Source organism: Pteropus vampyrus, unplaced genomic scaffold, assembly GCF_000151845.1.
Source record: "Pteropus vampyrus isolate Shadow unplaced genomic scaffold, Pvam_2.0 Scaffold109, whole genome shotgun sequence".
NCBI classification, from domain to species: domain Eukaryota; kingdom Metazoa; phylum Chordata; class Mammalia; order Chiroptera; family Pteropodidae; genus Pteropus; species Pteropus vampyrus.
Window position 1 is genome coordinate 3,152,139 of NW_011888890.1, and position 20,540 is coordinate 3,172,678.

The following is a 20,540-nucleotide window of genomic DNA, read 5'->3' on the forward strand; positions in this document are numbered from 1 at the left end:
ATTGCACAATGTTTTCACTATTCTTTTAAGTAAAGCCCCAAAGACTTGCTTATTAATAAGAAAAGTCATTTTATTTTTTGATTTAAAAATATTTAATTGCCACAAATTCTTTAGTATATTCTTTCCCAAGTTCTGACTAGAATCCTGTAAGACTACACAACTAGATCACCATGAACACAGCACAACGCTAAATACCACAATCTATCAGCAGCATTAACTGCTCCCAGCCCTAAGACTTTAATTGCGACAAGACTGCAGCTCAGAGACTGGAGACTGGTAAAGTCTTCTTTCAGCAGGCATGGACAAGGTCCACATATTTTCGTACATGCTGGTGCATATAAGAAACTGTTTGCTGTCCCAATCACAAGCATGTCCAAGACAAGATTTCTAAGTTAGTCTGTGAATATTCTACTCAATGCACTTTCACAGAATAAGCCCCAAATTAGTTTAGACCAATCTAGGAAGATTAAGTGACCAAAGCAACATCAAGTTTGCCACAAGCTACTATCTTTTGACAAACTGTGTATAAAAAAGAAATCCTATAAAATTTTGCTATCACAACACTAGACCATCAATTTCCAATTCGTTGATGAAATATCTCTATCAAAACTGCAAAGTGATTCAATATTACTATATAATTACTGATAAATACATATGTGCTTTTAAGAATCCCTGAAATTTTTCTTCCCTCAAAGTACACTATTTCTACAAAACACAAAGTGGATGACATATTTAAAACAGTAATATCAGCTTACAATGTCAAACTGCTGCATAGTAGAATTCTTGATTTCTATAGCAGGTCAAGATAAAACTAAACGTTTAATTGTATGCTGTGGTAGGTCTACTTTCCAATTACTAGACGTTAGCATAAAGGAGATATAATTAGTTATGACACTTGGACAGGGATACATGTATCAACACACACAGCGCTCAGAAAAAAGTTTTTGGCATTATATGACAGAGGACTTAAACCAAAAATCAAAGAAAGGTTATACAATGTGTTTTTTTTTTTTTAATTTAAAACTTGCCACATTAAATTATTTCAAGTTATAAGCATATTTAGATTTCTTTAAACATCCCTTTAAAGATTCTTGGGGCGGGGGGGACCACCCTGTGGCTTTCATTGAGCTTATATTACAAATTAACAAAGTTGACTTTATAATACTCATTTGGTAAAGAAGAATCATCTTCCAAAAAAGGCTGCATATGAACTAAACATATCTAGAAAAGTGTGATAGTTCTAGTCATGGGTTTTCTCAAGCAGGGATAAAACACTGAATTCTAAAAATATATAATGTAAAGTATAATGTAACTTTGCCCATTAAAAGTTTGTCCAAGATATACCATCAAGATACCTCAAAACCATAATTTCTAAACAAAACTTTAAAAATTAAAACATGAAACTATTAAATAAATCCATTACTAACTTATGATCCACTTAGGATCATTTTTCCTTGAGAGAAAAATAAAAAGTCAATTATATACCTGAGCATCTACAGAGCGACATGTGTAGGTGTATAAACAGTTGATTACTATAAAGTATGATAAGCTCAAATGAGGGGCAAATTCAGGAAACTGAAGAGTCAGATTACACATATATACACACACACATATATAAAACTATAATTCCAAAAGATCCTGCTGTGTTTAAACTCAAAGGATTTCAACAAGAAATATTCCAAAGTATCCCTTTTCTAAGGAAGGGTCTCAGTTTAGGCATGAATTCAGTCCAACACTGTCTTAAAATGAATCTTATAACTCAGTAGCTTATAAAAACACAACAAAACTCAATCTCTTATTATGATATTCTGAGAACTATCCAATAATAATAAACAGTGCCTTTTCCTTAGTCTCTTATCAAATATAAATTTCTGTTTCTGAGAAAACCCAGAAAAATAGGTTTTAAACAGAAAGATCCAAAATCTCAAGGTAAAGAGAAGACATCGAAAAATGGAGGTAGGTTTCAAGTTTGACAGTTTCAACCTTCCCAGTCATATACTACCCTCAATCTGCATATGAAATTCCATGGATGAAGTCAGGTATAGTGAAGAGGAAGTATTGTGCCTAGGTGTTAGAAAACATAAAGCTTGTAATTAAGTGCATTCTCAAGTATAATAATCCACCTTGGAACAAGAGAAAACATTGAGAACCCAACTAAGAAAAAGCTAGACCTTATACTCCCACAGAGTTACAATACATGACAATGAATTACGACAAATCTTATCTCATGAGCCAAATGGTTCATGAACTCAGTACATGTGGTCCCTCCAAAATCATTGCTAATGACATACTTAGGTTTGTTCCAGCAGAGTCTTCCACCTTAAAACAAGGCTGCTAAGAGCTCTCTCTACCTTCACAGAACTATATAAGAAGCCTAGTATATTAGTTATGTATACTTTTGGATTTGGCTAAAAGAAAACACCCAGATTAGAGCTAATACAAGAAAAGTTGACCCTAATGTTTACTTCTAATACAAGCTAGTCTTAACTTTCTTCCAAATCTATAGTTTCAGAAAAATCTGGGGGGAATAAAGAAACACCTAAAATTAATTTTTCTGGAGTTAATTTCATTCTATTTTATTTCCTGAATTCTTTCTTTCTAGACAGGGTATAGGTGTGACTTCACAGAATGATTTTCAAAATTGCTTTTAATATTTTTAACAATAAAATTATGCCAAATTAGCATTTTATGTCATGAAAAGAAATCAGAAGATGAATTAAAAGGAAGTTCAACAACACAAAGCACTAATGCTATTCTTAATTGATAACCAGGAAGGAATCATAGAGAGACTGATTTATAAGTCTTACCTCAAATCACAACTTACAGATTTTCAGAAACAAATCATAAAGCACAAAAAAATCATACTGCTTTTTAAAACTACTTTTGCATGACTTCTGTCAAATATCCATCTGTATGGTTAAGACTGCCTCAGAAACAATTTATGTGCACGAATTTGTACTTCATTAGCTTTCTCATTTCAAATGTCACTAGTATTTATTTATACCCAATATACATATTTGTTGAACATGTGACAATGCCTCTAATTTCTAGTCAAAGAGGTCTATATAAAACTATTTGGTTCATGGAGCACTCATGCAGTCTCACACCTTGGTTAAATTTTTCTTCATATTCTTTGCCTTCAGAGACCTCCCTCAGGCCATGACCTATAGCAATTTTACTCAGATTCCACAAGATTTACCCTGAAATAAAATTTATCAGGTACTTGCCACATGAAGCTGAGTTACATAAGACTACAAAATATTGATACAATTTAGTGAGTAAAAATGTTTATGAGTGCATGTATGTATGAACCTTCAGTGATTCTCATATAGCCAAATAAGTTTCCATAAATTTTAAAAAGCTGCATTACAGGTAGGGCAAAGTAATCACTTTGTCTCAGTTGTCATCTCCAAACACTGCACTTATTCTAGCAATGTTACTTCAGAATATTTCTGGAATTCTTCATTTGTAACTATTTCCAGAGCCAATTTATAAACTATATGAGAAAAATCAATGGTGCTAATTTTTTTTCTTACCATAAATGGAATTATCTGGCTTTATCACCCAGCATGTTCATCAGGCTTAACTTCTGGATGATTCAGAAAATCAAAATATTGCTATCACTAAAGATACTTAGAAAAAACAGACACTGGCTGTCTGAAACCAAAGTCGAATGAAGAGCTCGAAAAACATTTTACGCCATGGCTTACAATATGATCTTCTAGGATGACTACTTTATAAAGGGTAATAAATACTTATATCTGCTTATTTGTGGCTTTTAAGTTTCCTTAGCATATTTATTAGTACATTAGCACATTAATTACTTCAATGCTTCATTCGTTTATGAATCCTGTCGACTATTTTATTAACAAGTTCTTCAAATATTATAAAACTTCTTTTAACTTAAGAAAGCATTAAAATGAGCACCTAACTAAACTTGCTTCCAAATTCTAAGTTTATCATTTATTTCTACAGAGAAATAATGTACGTCTTCAAAGTTGCATAAACTGTAATTACAAAATGGAACATAAAACTTAGTGGTGAATTACATCTCAACAAAGCTGTTTAAAAAAACTGAAGACACAGAAACCCGATTATCCAATTAAGCTTCATTAAAAAGTCTAAATTATTCAAAATGAAGAAAAGAAATTATTCAAAGTTTAACCAAAAGCACAAACCACCTAGAAACGGATCAATCAGGTAGCAGTTTTCAATAATCACTGAAATAGCTTACATACTTTCACACATAGGTTAGCAGAGATACAAAAGGCTCCATCACAGATGCACTTTAACTGAAAAGACTTGAAAATTCCACCGTAAGTTGAATATTAAGGAATAATGATACACATATGTATACTGAATTTAATATATCTCACTCCCAACCAAACATTAGATCTGAGCAATTTCTGAATGGGAAAAAGTTTTACATACTCTCACCAGTGGTATCATTGCCTTATTACTCAAAAGCACAAAATCTGTGAAATAGCCTTAAACAAAATTAACCATCCCTGTCCAGATCATGCTCAATCCAGTCTTAAGTTTTGTGATTGCACAGTACATCCCTTACATGTATACTATGACATATCCTGCACACTATAACACACAAACATAAAAACAGAAGAATGAGATCATTAGATTTCTAATATATTCTCTCACTCATATGAGATATTCAAAAACATCCCATAGGATGATTTTTGCACATCCTTAGGGTGTTTACATCTACCCTGGAAACCACTGCTCCAATAAGCAGCTCAGAAAATGGCAATAACAGGTGCCACAAATAATCCTCCATGAAATAACTAATAAGAGCTGATAAAAATTGATAAAGAATTTTTATGAATAAATGAATGTCTATTCGTTCATTTAATAAATACCTGTGGAGTGTTTCCCATACCAGGCACTGCTACAAGTAGTGGAAATTTAGAAATTAACAAGATAGGCAAAAGTTCCTCTTCTTATGGAACATGATATCTTTGGGGCAGGGTAGGGTGACAAACAGTAAACCACATATAAACAAAAAAAAATTAAATATACTTTCAAGTAGTGATAAATGCAACGAAGAGAAAAGGCAGGGTCAAGATGTCAGAGATACAGTATAGAGACACAGCAGGGGATGAAAATTTGTCAGGAAGTTCTCTTTGAATGGGGTGACATTTGAGAGGAGAACAGAATGAAATGAGGGAAAAAACCATACAAAAATCTGAGAGAAGATCATTCCAGGCAGAGGAAAATGACGTGCAAAGGCCTGAGGTGAGAGCAAGTTTGGCATGTTCAGTGAAGATCAGTTAATGAGAGTAGAGTGAGCAGTGGTAGGAAATGGTGTTGGAGTACTGGGCAGAGATCGCATCTCACACACCTTTTTCAGTCACTACAGGAGTTTGGATTTCACTGCAGGTGTGATAACAAGTCACTGGAAGGTTTTAAGACAGGGAAGGTTTTTCTGTGAAGTGTAGTCTGGGTGTAATGGGCAGGAGAGAAGAAATGATGGCAGCACAAAGCCAGTTAGAAGGTATCACAGTATTCCAGGTAAAGGGTGATGGCACTTTGGACCAAGGTGATGGCAGGGGTGGTAGAAAATGGGTAGAAATCAGTAGTGTCAGAAATCTAACACTACTTGCGAAGTAGATGAGGGGCAAAGGAGGAGAAGACCCTAAAAGAGCCTAGGAAAAAAAATACAGTGACATCTGGGTGTTGGGAAACACATAAAAACAAGTCGCATGCCACTCATTTTAACTGGCCCTTTGTTTTTCAATGTATTTTTCTAACTACATTTTCATCAGTGTTCAACATTTCCTGTGCAATTTCTCCATTCTCTCCATTGTCACCTCCACTTTATTTTTAGTTGTGACATCTTTTCAAATCTAAAATTTGGACTGTACTAAACCCTGTGGGTTCAAATAATAAAATTCTCACATTACACAATTATACCATAACTGCTCTGAAACTTACAGACTGCAACTGAAAATACAGATATAAGGATAAAAGTTACATTAGACCCAAGGAAACCACAACAGGTGTCTCACTTGTCTACCAACACCTGTCCTTCGGTGTCCAGTGGATATTCAGTGCATCACGTTTCACTTTCTCTTCTCTTAACAAATTTTTCCCCTCTAGCCAGAATCTAATGATATTAAAGTGTTTTGAAAGGAACAAAAGACAAACAAGGAAGCAAATAAAGAAAACTAATTGGGAAGTTGCTGTTATCAACTAATATTATTTAAAGGTAAAGAATTAACTCTTTGGCACCTATTAAATACAATATAAAAAGAGGTGTTGAGCATCACACAATATGAAACATTATTAAGAATGTTTAAAATCTAATTTTGACCCTAATTGTACAAGGCAAAAGAGCAGCCCTCAGTAACTGAGAAACTTCCCTACCACACAGAAAACCAGTTCAGAGATTAAATACACAAACACACATAATACCCCTACTGACTTCTAAATTGCAATTTATTATGCTTATATGTAAAGCCACTCTTAGATCAAGATATTTCTCTACAAGGCATTTAAAAATAGAAACTTTATCAGGTATTTAATTGGTCTTAAAGCTTTTATATTAAAAACAACAACAACAACTATTTTTTTTCCTTAGGAAAACGGTTGTGTTATTCTATGGCCTCCCAACATTCTTGCCTACGCATACACAAAACACATTACATGTAAGGTAGTAACATGAGGTATCTCCCAAGAAATTTAAAATGAATGAAATGAGACTGCCATCTGCATTAGATCCATAAAAAACCAAACAGATGCAAAGTCACCTTAACAAGTAGCTCCCAGGACAATTGGCTAATATCTGCTTGAGAATATTAACATAACTAGAGAAAAAAGCATTTGTCAATCAGAAAGCAGTAGGGGAAGCAAAAAGAAAGAGAAGAGGGGTAAATTTTGTTGATACTCTTCCACACACAGTCCATGAGACAATACGCTAAAGTGTGCACTGTAAATAACAGAGACCACTGGTAGAGGTTTTCCCATTAGCATGAGGAGACCCTTACACCCTCCACTTCCATCCGTCTCATTCTCTACTGCTCAATTCCCAAACTCATAAAGATAAGCAACATTTGGACAATTTGACTTTCTACCTAAATTTGCCCACAAAAGAGAAAATGTGCTAAGCATGCCAATACAAGTATGAGTGTTCCACCTAATATGGAATGCAGATATATACATGTTTGCATGCCATGCATGCATGTGTGAGTGTCCTCTCCACCCCTCCGTCAGTGAACAAGCTGAATGAGCATAAGAATGATCTCTTCCCAAGGTATACTAACAAAATTAGATTTCTAAGCAAATGAAAACCAGAGGCAGACCCTGGACTACAGTTATTCTTTCTAAGATAATGAATATCCTCCTGCCAATGAATTTTGTGCTACTTAATGTTAGGGTTATAGCTTCTACTTCAAGTTTAATATCTACAGCACCTAATAAAGAGTGTCATAGATATCACAGAAACTCAAATGTCTGTCATTATAGTCTAAAATAATTAAAAGTTGTGTCATACTTTGGAGAATGAAGGCAACTGGATCTCCCATGTCTACGCCAAATATATAGTTTGAACATAATAACCTGAAAAATATTTTAAACTAACTTTTTTATTTTTACCAAATCAGTACACTATTGTCTAATGTTGTTTCATGCAAATTTATAGCAAGTTGTTCTGCATACAGTGAGCAAACATTATTTGTTGGCTGTTAACAGATTTATTACCCTGGCATATCTCTATTTCAGAAATACAACTTAACATTAGTATAACATTTAGTGATACACTTATCATTCATTCATGCCATCCATACATATACCTGAAACTACAAAGAACAATATATCAGGGGTTACTTACTGCAGTATGAAAATATAACAGTGTTAAACCATTTCCTTCTGCCCAAAATTTGTCTTCTCCCTTTCCCAGAAGTTGTAAACTATCAGTTTCTCATACTTACTTACTTACCCACACACGCACACACACACACACTTCATTAGATTCAATTATCATTGTACGCTGTACAAAAAAATATCTCAATGACTGGGTGCTGTTCAGGGACACAGTGAAGCTGCAAAGATCGATGAACAAATTTAAGTCCTTTATATGAAAAAATTTCTCAGCAGGACACTGATAGGGTGAAAAATATGGCTCAACACCTGGCAGAATTTCTATGTTTGAAAATATTTACTTTTTAATGTCATTTAAAGTTAATGTACTCTGAAGCAAAATTAATATTTTAGTCTGTCAAAAATCAATTTAAACAAATAAAATGTTTTGTTTCCAATTACCATTTTGAATGAGAGCAAAATCTGAACTAACACATTGTACTTCCAGCAGCATACCTGTTAGCTAAGAACATGTTGATAGAATAAACTTCCCTAATCCACTAGAGAGTGAAATGTGTATTACAGGAAGATTAGATACCAAAGGCCAGAGGACTGAGCGAACTTGCTTTGTATGGTTGTACTGTTCCAGTTAATTACCTCCTTTATGTCCTGAAACCATGAAAGATATCAAGAACCGCACATATGATTTTGTCATTTCTTATACATACGTGCAAATGTCAAAAAACATGTTAAAAAGAACAGAAAAGTAGAATTTTTTTTGTTGAACAGTAACGAAATGTGCCATTGGCATAATAAAAGTTATATATAATCAAAAATCAAGTCTCCATTAAATATAAATTTTTCAACCATACCAATTTTTATAAATGATTTCAAATTCTATACAGAATTTTCACCAGGAAAAAAGTAAGTCCTCAAAGTATGTCACAAGATAAAATTTAAAATTGGCTAATTACTACTTAAGTATGTAAACACTGACGTGGGGAGAAAAAAAGGCATACTCTCTACATATATATTTGATCAGTTAGCCATGTAATTTACAGTTGATATTAAATGAATAATAAAACTTCTGTCCAAAACAATTGGCAGAAGGCCAAAAATAGACAATGAAGTCAAAACTGGTCCATCAAAATACTAGAAATGCAATTATTTTATTACCGTGAATAAAGAGAAATTAGAACTTTAAGGGAATAATTTTTTTTTAATTCAACAACGAATTAAACAACGAAATTTCATGGCTACTTCCAAATTAGGTTACCTTTCATTTGCTCTCAAGTTTCTCTAATTCAACAATGAGGTAATTTTAATTACAAAATTTTCCAGCTAAACTTTAAAACAAGCTCATGTTTCCAAATGTGCCATGCCAGATTTGAACATGGTATTTATTTAAAACTTAACTGGACCAGTTAGTTTGGGATTTAGTTTTAATCACTGTTGGTGCTTTTCTAGTTACAAAGAAATGTCTAGAAAGGCAAATTTTCTCAATCATGATTTTTTTTCTTCCTTTCCTTTTGACGTATTTATAAAAACAAAATCAATGATTTCTAGGCACTTAACTCCACCCTCCAGGGCAGGAAGTATCTCCCTTATCATACAGAACACCTAGAATGCTTTCAAATGCAATAATAATTAAGAAGCATCAAAGTAAAACCGGGCTGTTTCACAGGAACTAAGAGCCATCATCTTTTGGCTACCAAATGACATATTTCTTGTCCCCTAGAGTATCGCCAAGACTTATTTTACCTAAATAGATGTATTTTTTTAATGTAGCCTTTACTCGTCTGAGAATCAAATAAATGGTTTAAAAGAAAACTGTTAAGGGCAACAATAACAAAAAAGAATAGACAAATGGGACTACTTAAAAATTTCTGTAAAGCAAAGAAAGTGTTCAACTGAGTGAAAAAGCAACCTACTGAATGAGAGAAAATATTTTTGCAAACTGTATTTCTAATAAGGGATTAATATCTAGAATATATATAAATCGACAAGAAAAAAACAAATACTCTGATTTAAAAAAATGGCCAAAATCCCGAACAGACATTTCTCCAAAAATTTATACAAATGGCCAACAAGCTTATCAAAGATGATGTTCAACATCATTAATCACCAGGGAAATACAAATCAAAATCACAATGGGATATCACCTCAGACCCATTAGAAAGGCTACTATTAACAACAACAACAACAAAAGACAAAGAAAATAAGTGTTGCCAAGAATGTGGAGAAATTGGAACCCTTGTGCACTGTTGGTGGAAATGTAAAATGAGGCAGCAGCATTGGAAAATAGTATGGAGGTTCCTCAAAAAATTAGAAACAGAATTACTATTTGATCCAGTAATTCCAGTTCTGGACATATACCCAAGAGAATTGAAATTGGAATCTTGCAGTCATTTGTACAACCATGTTTACTGCAGCATTATTCACAATTGCCAAGAGGTAGATTCAATCTAAATGTCCATCTACAGATAAATGGTGAAGAAAAATGTGGCATATACGTACAAAGAAATATTATTAAGCCTAACAAAAGGAAATCCTCCTGTCACCTGCTACAACATGGATGAACCTTGACATTATGTAAGTGAAATAAGCCATTTACAGAAGAACAAATACTGATTCCACTTACATCGTCTATTTAAAATAGTTAAACTCTTAGAAAGTAGAATGGTGGTTGCCAGGGCCTGTGGTGAGGGGGAAATGAGAGTTGTTCGATAGGTACGGAATTTCAATTTTGCAAGATGATAAAAGTTCTAGAGATCTGTTGCACAAAAAGACATAGTTAACACTACTGTGCTGTATACTTAAAATGGTTCATTTTTATGTTACATATTTCTTACCACAACAACAAAAAAATAAGTAAACTGCTAAGGAACCTGGAATAGCTAAATAATCTTGAAAAAGAGGGGAAAAAATGGGAAGACATATTTCTCACTTGCAAATTTAATGTAAAGCAACAGTAATCAAGACAGTGTGGTACCTGCACAAAGACAGACATATAGACCCATGGAACCAAATGAAGAATCCAGAAATAAATCCTAACATCTATGGTCAAATGATTTTTCACAAATTCAATGAGGAAAGAATTGTCTTTTCAACAAATGGTGCTAGGAACTGAATATCCACATTCAAAAGAAAGAAGTTGGACTCCACTTCATGTTATACACAAAAGTTAACCCAAGGGATCAAGAAATTTAAATGTAAGAGCTCAAACTATAAGACTCCTAGAAGAAAATACAAGGATAAATCTCCATTACCTTAGGTTAGACGATGGTTTCTTAGCACACCAAAACCACAAATAACAAAATGGACTTTATTAAAATTTAAAGCTTCCATGCTTCACAGAACACCATTAAAAAAGTAAGACAACCAACAAAATGGGAGAAAATAGCTGTAAATCTTATATCTAATAAAGAACTAGTGTCCTGAACATGTAAAGTGCTCCTACCATTCAACAATGAAAAGAGAAATAACCTAAATAAGAAATGTGTAAATGACTTAACAGATTTATCTGTTACAAGAGAAGATATACAAATAGCCAATAAGCACATGAAAATATGCTTAATATCATTAGCCATCAGGGAAATGCAGAGCAAAACCACTTCATATCCACTAGGATGCTTAAAATTAAAAAGTTAACAAGTTTGAGGAGGATGTGGAAACATTAGAAAACTCATTGTTGATGGGAAAGTAAAATGGTACCACGGTCTTGGAAAACAATTTGGCACTTCCCTAAAAGCTTAAAGATACAGTGGTCATATGACTGGGCAATTCCACTCCTAGGCATATTCCCAACATAAATGAGAACGCTTGTACACAAATGTTAACAACAGCATTATTCATAACCAAAAGGTGGAAACCACCCAAATGCCTACCATCGGATGAATGGATAAATAAAAGGTGTGATATCCATACAATAGAATATTATTAAATGTATATTTTAAATGGGTGAATTATATGGCATGTAATTTATATCTCAATATCGCTATTAAAAACAGTAAACTGCTATGACTGTATAGTACTATCACATAAAATATAAAATGTTCCAATTAGAAAAAAAATTAGAAATAATCATTACAAATGTTGAAATGGAGGCTCTTTAGATGGAATAGAATGAAGTCACCTGTCTCAAAACCCAGTCCCAGCACTGTTCTCACTCTGGAGTGGATAATGGTATAACAGCCTTCCAAGGCATGGTCAGCCAGCTGCACTGAGATACTGACTGGATGAAGAAGAGGTGAAGGTTTCCTACAGAAAGTAGCTACTGCTGTGTATCCCTTTCTCTTTAAATACCACATGGCTCTGGCCTATTTTCTAGGAGGTCTGTTTTTTGTTTATATGTCTGTTTTTGTTGGGGGACAGGGGAAGATGACTACAATTTTAACTCAGAAGTCCCTCTTTCCTCTTCTACTTCACCCAACACAAAACATAATGAATGGAAACACAACTAATAGGAGAAGGGGGGAACATTAACATAATGTTGCTTTGTGTGTGGGAAGACCACCAGATCACTTCAGATGATCAAGGTAGGTTCATCTTAATATAATGTACACAGAACTTCCACCCAATTGCCGAGCCTGGAACGTGGCCCTAAGCTGGCTGGGCGCTTAGCTGTCAATTACTGAATATACATTTCTCTGGAAGGAAGCATCATTCCTGGGAAGGAGTATGAAAAGCAGCTCATCTCTTCCCTGATACAAAGACAACTAAACCCATAAATACATCCACAAAACACCAGAAAAAGCTTATCAAAGAAAACATCAAATACGCCTATTAAAAAGTTAGCGTTGGCTAAAAAATGTAGAGTCAAGTAAAAAACAGAAATAACTTTGTAAAGATTTAGTAATAAATCATTAATATATTTGCGAAGTTATTGAGGAACCCCACAAGAGTTCGGCAAACTGAAAGGAATTATTTTAATTAGAAAGACAAAAATATTTTATCCATTCTTGGTTACAAAGATTTTCCTAGCTAAAAATAAAATAAATGAACTTTTGTGTAAAGAAAGATAATTTACTGATTTCTATTCAAATATTTTGAGAATTCTTAAAAATCAGTTCTATGAATCTCCTAAGATGCGGAAGGACTATTTTCCAATCCAAAAGCTATAAATAAATATGTGTCTTTATTATAATTTGAAAATGTTCCAATGATCTTTTTTTTCCTTTACACTGAGGTAACGAGGCAAAGGCATCTCTAAAGAATCAAATCATAACACCAGGCTGTGTCAGAGGTAAATCGAAAGAGGAAAACAGTAGCATAGGAAAATTAATAGGCTACATTATTTTTATATAGATATAAAAAATATATACATCTACAAAAATCTCTTTTCTAAATATGTAAGAATTAAGATAAATTGCTAATAGATCCATTTATATAATTTGGTCAGTATAAAAAATATTTATAATATACTAAATAGTCACTAGAAATAACTTTTCTCCTCTGAAAGATTAAAAATGAAAATAAGACTTTTCAATGCTGTCAAATGTATTCAGTTTTCCCCTTAAATGAAGTTTAGATGAAAACAATGTGACTGACAAGCTCCACACAGGCAAATCTTGGCAGCCCTCAACTCTGTCTATCTCCTTGGCCTGTTAAGCAAAATTCCTTCACAAACTGTTGGGTCTTTGCAATAACTCCTACAAAGCTCATTACTGCCAGCGCCAGCCTATCCCCCATGTTGTGCATTTATCCCTGGGATGCATATCAACATGTGGCACATGTCCTTGACATGCACAGAAGAGCTGCACCCCAGGACAGCAGCATGCACGACAATAGTGTCGACTCACACTTCTTTATGGTTGCTGGGATGTAACCGAGAAATCTAATAACTGTGACAGTGGGGCCTTTCGGTTTTTCCTTGCCTTTCTAGACAGTGAAGCTGCACAGACACTAATGAAAGGTTAAATGAATAGGAATAGTTGACAAGAGGTACAATAAAGAAGGAGCTTGGTAATCCACAGACACTGAGCAGAGATCCTTGGCTCAAGCAGAGAAAGGACAGCACATCGTCGAATCACAATATTTAAAACAGCTTGCTATACACAGAGGCTTTTGTGTCTGAGTACACGTCTGGCTTTGGACTAAAAAAAAAAAAGATACTGAAAAGGAATTTCAGCATGGGGCACTTTGGCAAATGTAAGGTCATAGTAAGAGAAAAATGTTTTGTGTGGGTTGTTACATCTTTGTACTAAACACAAAAAAGCAGCAACTATGAACTCATGAACCACAAGTTCTAAGCAATACTGTGCATTTTGATAACTATTAAATACTGTATCTAGAAGGCTGGTTTGGTGCAATTCCCACTGTACGATATACATGCACTGACTCATTTAGCAATTCTACATTCTGCCTTCCTTGTGGAAAAATTCCCAATACTCATCTTAGAACTTTACAGTCAAGTTCTAGTCTTTAGTGAACATGATTTGTTACAAATATCACCAAAACTCTCAAGCCATCTTCTACTCATTGCAAAACTTCCCAGCAGTTTACTGAATTTACCATGCAATGTGTGAAGAACAAGGCAAACTTTCTGTAATTTCAAGTGACTGCAAAAGAGAAACGTCCTCAACTAGAATTCTTAACTATTGAATTTGAGATTTTTTTTGGTGCCCTTCTCAACTATGCCTTAAGGAAAGATTGTATTCCTTGGGGAACTGATTTTAAATTATAACAGCAAGATTATTTCGATTACCAAGGGGAAAAAAAAAAAAACCTCCAGAATGTCAAAAGAAAAAAGAAAAAAATATGACATTGTTAGGTACAAATTTTCTTTTTAAAGAAAAAAGTATGGCTCTGCTATGGCCAAACCTTAAAAAATGATGTATCTGTAAAATTGTTACTATGCATATGCATGAGTTAGAATATAGGTTCACAATAAATGGTAAAAGCGTACCGAGAACATGTTTTAAAACAAGGGAGTCTCTTTGAACAGCCAAATTAAATTATAGCTGAACTCTTGAGTGTACTGAGGGTTCTAATAAGCAACAAATAAAGACTTTTATTGGCTAGCAATATAATGAGAACTACTGTGCAAGAGATGAAAAAAAGACAAATCTGGGTAGTTTATCTCACTGGATTATATTATTTACTTAAATAGCAAATAAGTTTGTCCAAAGTAATGTTACTAAAAACTAGTATATAAATATTAAAGAGCAATTATGATCAATGACTCTTTAATATAAATATATCACAAATTTTAGTGGGAAGACTGATAAACAAATGTGAGATTAAACAATAAATATTGAATTTAGTACCACTTAAGTTCTATTTCTTTAAATTTAACATGTTTAGTGATTCTTAATATATCAGCTTTATAAATGGTTTAGTATTTATGCTTATAACATGAGGTATTTATTTTAAAAGAGCTTTCTTTCTAGAGTATGGCAGCTGTATGTAGAACTACTTCAAGACCATTACTTACAGAAAGGAGGTTGTCCTTAGTGAATTGAAAGAAGGTACCCACCTCCTCAGTGACTTGGTAGGAACTTACTTTTAAGAGAAGTTGGAAGGTTGGCCTCGGAACAAGAGAACTCCTTCAGGTGAGTAAACGACAAACTGGCCTTAAGCAAACCAAATCAGATTTAAAATGTATTTTGTTGCATTTTGCTTGATCTTCAAATTATCTAAAAGGTATAACCCTAGAAATCTTAGCTGACTACTTGACTGTTCTTTTGGAAAGTTCTGTTGCTTCTGTCACAGCTTAAAAAAAAAAAAGAAAAGAACTTACAATAGCCCCTCCAAGCCTAAACACTAAGCCAGTATTCCTTATGTACTCTTTTCCTACAGCATTCTGATTGCCAGGGTGATTTTTTTTTTTTTAACCTTAAGTATATCTAATAAAATCATGAGGCTCCCTCTAGCTCTTCAGAGAGGAGTTTACTAACCAATGATCCTATGTAATTCCCATCCAACAGAAAAGATTTGAGAAGGCTGCCTCCCTTTCCACAAGCCATGTTTTCAACTGTTTCTTGTAAGGATGAAGATGGTAAATGGGACCATCTACAAAGGAATTCAGAAAAGAATGCTCCTTATATCTACATCAAGTTAAGAATCTATTAATTGCTTCCAACTTAAACTTTATACGAAATTCTATAGTGAAATTTTAACCTATTTAAACTACATATTCATTCCATTAGATTTACTCATCTTGCTAAAATTAATTTTAATCTCAAAAATCAAGTAACAACATATGTTAATATCTACAGAAATTCAAACTTATGATCTAGTCTCAGTTCTAAAATCCTACATTTAAATGCTAATTTGGGGAGAAAAGTTTTATTAACAGTGTATCTGTAGGGTTTATATAAAACAAAAATGCTGATAGTAATTTATAGAACACATTTCCATGCACCACAATATTTATACACAACACTGGTAATGACTTTTTTTATTGTTTAATCTTTTCTGCTATTCAGTATTGGATATTTGGGGATTATAGTTATTCAGAAGACTATAAATAGTATATTTGAAGTATGCCATTGCTACTTAGTCTATCCTACAATAGCCATAAAAGCCACATAGTCTACTGGCAAATCATTTCAAACAAACGAATATGAAAAATGCTAAATCGAACTCCTCATACTTACAAAGGCCATCTTTCAAATACTTAAGGAATATTTAAAATGGTATGGAACCTTAACAGTAAAATTAAAAATAAAGGAAACCACTAACTTCGAGTCATCACCTATTTTAGACTACCTGAATAGAATATTCTCAGGAACAATAACAAAAAGAATAGCTCCCTCCACTCTCCCAACCTCCTCCCCTTTTTGAGCCAGTGTCCAATTTCTTCTTTTCTGAACAGCTGTATTATCCAACTTAAGTTGCTCTGCTAATTTCAGTCCCACAAGGACTAACTTGGAAAGCAAAAAAATACAAGAAAAGATCAATTTGCTGGGAAAGATCAAATGAGAAAACTGTGGGGACAGCACCAGGTCAGCGTGTGGAGAACTAAGCAGACCTGTTCTTCATTAACTGTGGCTCTCTGGGGATGTCACACACTACCTGTCCATGGGCTTTATTGAACCGCCTAACCCGCCTCTCTGTTCCATTCTTCTGGGCCCAAGTGAATCATATCCTGCTGCTGACAAGTTAGCAGGGGACTGCCGCTGCAACATGAAAGTACTTTTCTTTCTTGTCTAAATCAGGCAGATTTTTGAAAAGACGACACAGCATTGACTCGTGACATGGCAAGATGAAACGAGAGGTCTGGGCCGGTCTTGGAGCTGTACAGATAAAAGTAATCAAATGACACTCCTGGAATGCAAATTGGCATTCTTGACTGCAGCAATTGCACAACCATGAAACATCCCTGACAGCAAGCAAGATTAGGACAAAATGTTATGTAAAGCACTGAACTCAAAAACTCTCACTTGAAAATTCAAACTGTAACACTTACATTTTAATATAGCAATAGTCAGCTCTGCTTTTGTCTGCTTCTTTTTGTAATCACATCCCTGCCTGACAGATATCTCACATTTCAGGAAGAAAAAAAATCAGGTATTGGGAATGTAGAACTGCTATTAATATTTTCTTCATATTTATTTTTTAAAATCACATGAGGTTGGTTCTTTTTCAAAGTTTTACAAGCAAACAACTCCAAACTTAATATTCTAAAGGAAGGAAAAAAAGACAGTTTCAGACTTTTCTCACAAGATACTCAGAGTTTACATTCAGGGTCAGTATTACTTCCCTCAGGTGAAGATACTCCAGTACTTTGGTAAAGTGATTAGCAATCTGGATTTTAAATACTCCACTCTCCGGAACATAAAGAATAGCTACAAACAACTGAGAACTTCATTAAGGCTGAACAGTTTAAATGAAACAGCTACATATATAACGTAAAACACAGACACCCTACAAAGGTTCATAAGGGAATTTTTTGGGTGATTCCAAAGGGTAACGGAAGTTATACTGACTTGTACAAGGTCTCACTACTGTTGAGTACGTCTTCAGATCAGAATACTGAATAAGAGTGCCCGAAATAAATTCCCCCACTTAAAGCACGTATGTGTATGTAGTCTCATCTGAAACAGCAGAATACAAAGCGGTGGGTGACAAATGGGTTTTAGCCACTGTTCAAAGTGATTAATGTTTGGGAATGGATGAGTAAACAAATAGTACGTAGACTAAGGAAAAAGGGAAGAAAAATAATACCTACGACCGATTTTTACAGTAGTTCTTGTAGTGTTCTTGTGTAAAATGCCGCTAGAAAACCCTCGAGCCCTAAACAGATATATTTAATATTTTGTTTTCACGCCTCTACTTAAACACAGTTGTAACCATTTCGACTATCCACAAAGTACATAAAAAGAAAAATGGAACAGGTCACTTTCTGCCACTTTAATCCTGGTACACAGGATTATTTTATGATGTCTTTTGTATATCAGTTTTACAACAGCTTGACTCTATGGTAAATGGGAACCACCATAAATCGCACGCTGCTTTCAAAACCACTTTAATTTCTGTCAGCGTTACTGTAACCACAGTCTAGGACGAATGCTATTTGTGTGTGTGTGTGTGTGTGTGTGTGTGTACGCGCGCGCGCGCGCGCGCGAGGTGCGTGTGCGCCTGCATTTGACAGTCGCATATCCTACACTCCAGTCGTGACTTTGATCACTGAAACAAGAAATGTCACATTAGAGGGAAGGCAAAAAAAAAAAAAAAATGCCAACACGCTATCTGCCTTTTCTTACATATTCCGTCTACACGCGAGAAACAATTTATCAGATCCCCAAGTAGGGATAACAGCAGCCGCACTAGAGGGAAGGGAGTGGTCCAGCCCTATTTCTAACAAATCACTTCCCCGAAAGCGGACCCAGCGCTCATCCCGGGGCGAACTGCACGCCGCCTCGCTGCCGGGAAGCCGCGGCGAGCGGAGGGCTGTGTTGGCATCTCGCTCCGCAGCCTTCCCACCTACCTCCTCCACCACTTGCACTTGGAACTTTTCTTTTTTAAACCCCAGCCTCACTTCACAGGAGATTTCGTCTAGTTTTTCTTTCTTTCTTTTTTAATTATTCTGCCCTCCTCCCCCCTCCCCCGGGGCCCCAAATGCCATCCTGCGGTCCATGGGTAAGAAGAATCGGCTCCTTCAGAATTGCACCTCAAAATCTCTCGCTCGCTAAGGTTTCTTTTCCAGCCCCGCGTTCTGCACATTCTTCGTAAAAGCTCCAGGAGCACTTCCTACAATTTCTTCATTTACAAAGGAAGGTTTCCCCAACGTGAGGGAGCAGGAAGGGCAAAGCAAAGGTGCTGGGGACGCGGTGGCCGTGTCCTGCTTCACCGCGCGGTGCACCAGCGCGCCCCGGCGCCCACGCCCAGCAGCCCGTCCCTCACTCGCGGGCAAGTTTTAAAAGTTCTCGTTCTCCAAAAACGCTTTCCTCTCCGCCCCAAGCTCCTTCCAGCGCTGCATTCATCCCCCGCCTTCCCTCCTGCCCGTCCCCAACTCCCTGGAGCCTGGCGCTCACCTTTCCCCGCCAGCCGCGAGAGGGGGCGACGTTCACGAGCCCCCCTCACACACACCCTCCCACCTGGAACTCTTCTCAGAAACTTGGGCCAAGTTTAGGGGGAATTTCGGGAGCACAGCAGGGGCCAGATTGGACTGGGGTTCTCCCCCCCCAGCCCGCCCCCCCCCTTTACGCCCCCCTCCACCTCTCGCCGCTGGACTTGAGAAAAACACGGCCCCTGGGTGGCCCCGGGGCTCATTTCTTACGAAGTCTAGAATAAAAAGGAAAGGAGGGTGGAAACTTCTTACCATCTCGGCATGCTGGTTGTCAAGTGCAGCCCCCGCCTCTTGGTCTCCTCTTAGCGGCCGCTCCTGGACCAGCCCCTCGGCCGCCTCTCGCTCCGTCTGTCTCGGCCTTTCTCTCCCTCCCCCTCCCGGTTTCCTCCCGGCCGCCGCTCTAGCCGCCTCCGCCTCTCCCCGCCCGCCCGCGCGCGCCCTCGCCGCGGCCCCTCTGCGCTCAGGTGACTGATTTACACACGCGCCCCGGGTCGCTCTCGCTCCCCAAGTCGGAGCCTGCAGAGTTCCCCTGGCTCCTCAGAACAAAAAAAAAGAGAGAGAGAGAGAGAGAGAGAGAAATGGACTGTCCGGGGAGGGGATTGCTGCGGGGGGTGGCGGGGGCGAGGTGACCTAGGGCGGATTTGCAAGCCCCACAAGTTTCTCCTCTCTGCAAAATTGTCCCGACTACAATGTTGCTTCCCTTTTGCAAAATAAAAGGCGGGTTTTGTTGTTTGTCCTCGGATTTCTAGGGGGTTCGTGAAGGAGGATGTATATTTCTCCCTCTCCCCGCCCTGTTACTTTTTCCCCCCGGGCTCTTTCTGGGGAAGGAAAACAACTTTGGCGCCCCCCGGGGGGTGCGGGCGTGGACGTGGAGGTGGCCACTAGCGCCCAGCTGTCAAAAGAGAGGAGAGGCAGGGAGGGGAGGCTGCAAACGCCGAGGAAAGGGCGCGAACTTTATTCCGACTGCAGCAAACGGCCGCGTCGCTTTCCTTTTCGGGCACTCGCCCGTCTCGGTTCCCTTTGACCAGTTCCTCCTCCCGAACCGCCGCGGCGGAGGCCACCCCCTCCTCTTCTCCTTTTCCCCTTTCCTCCTCCTCCGTGCCCGTCGCCGAGGCCCCCGCACCCCTCGCTCCTATCCACCGGGGTCCTCCGCGCGCCACTGAGGAAAAGGCGGGGGAAGCCAAGGAAACCCCAGGGGACAGAAACTTGGGAA

At 36.8% G+C, this 20,540-nt stretch overlaps 1 protein-coding gene across 20 annotated transcripts in view; it reads right to left on the minus strand.

The window, feature by feature from the left end:
* BNC2 (basonuclin 2) overlaps positions 1 to 19,726 on the minus strand; it is a 399,821-nt gene extending 380,095 nt beyond the window's left edge. For 12 of the 20 annotated variants that reach the window (XM_011365317.2, XM_011365316.2, XM_011365315.2 and 9 more), the window contains exon 1: positions 19,580 to 19,726. In XM_011365317.2, coding sequence (XP_011363619.1) covers positions 19,580 to 19,582 — 3 coding nt within the window. In that variant the 5' untranslated portion in view covers positions 19,583 to 19,726. The remainder of the gene's footprint in view (positions 1 to 19,579) is intronic. The other 8 variants (XM_011365312.2, XM_011365313.2, XM_011365308.2 and 5 more) reach the window with 4 other exon arrangements.
* Positions 19,727 to 20,540: the final 814 nt, after the last annotated feature.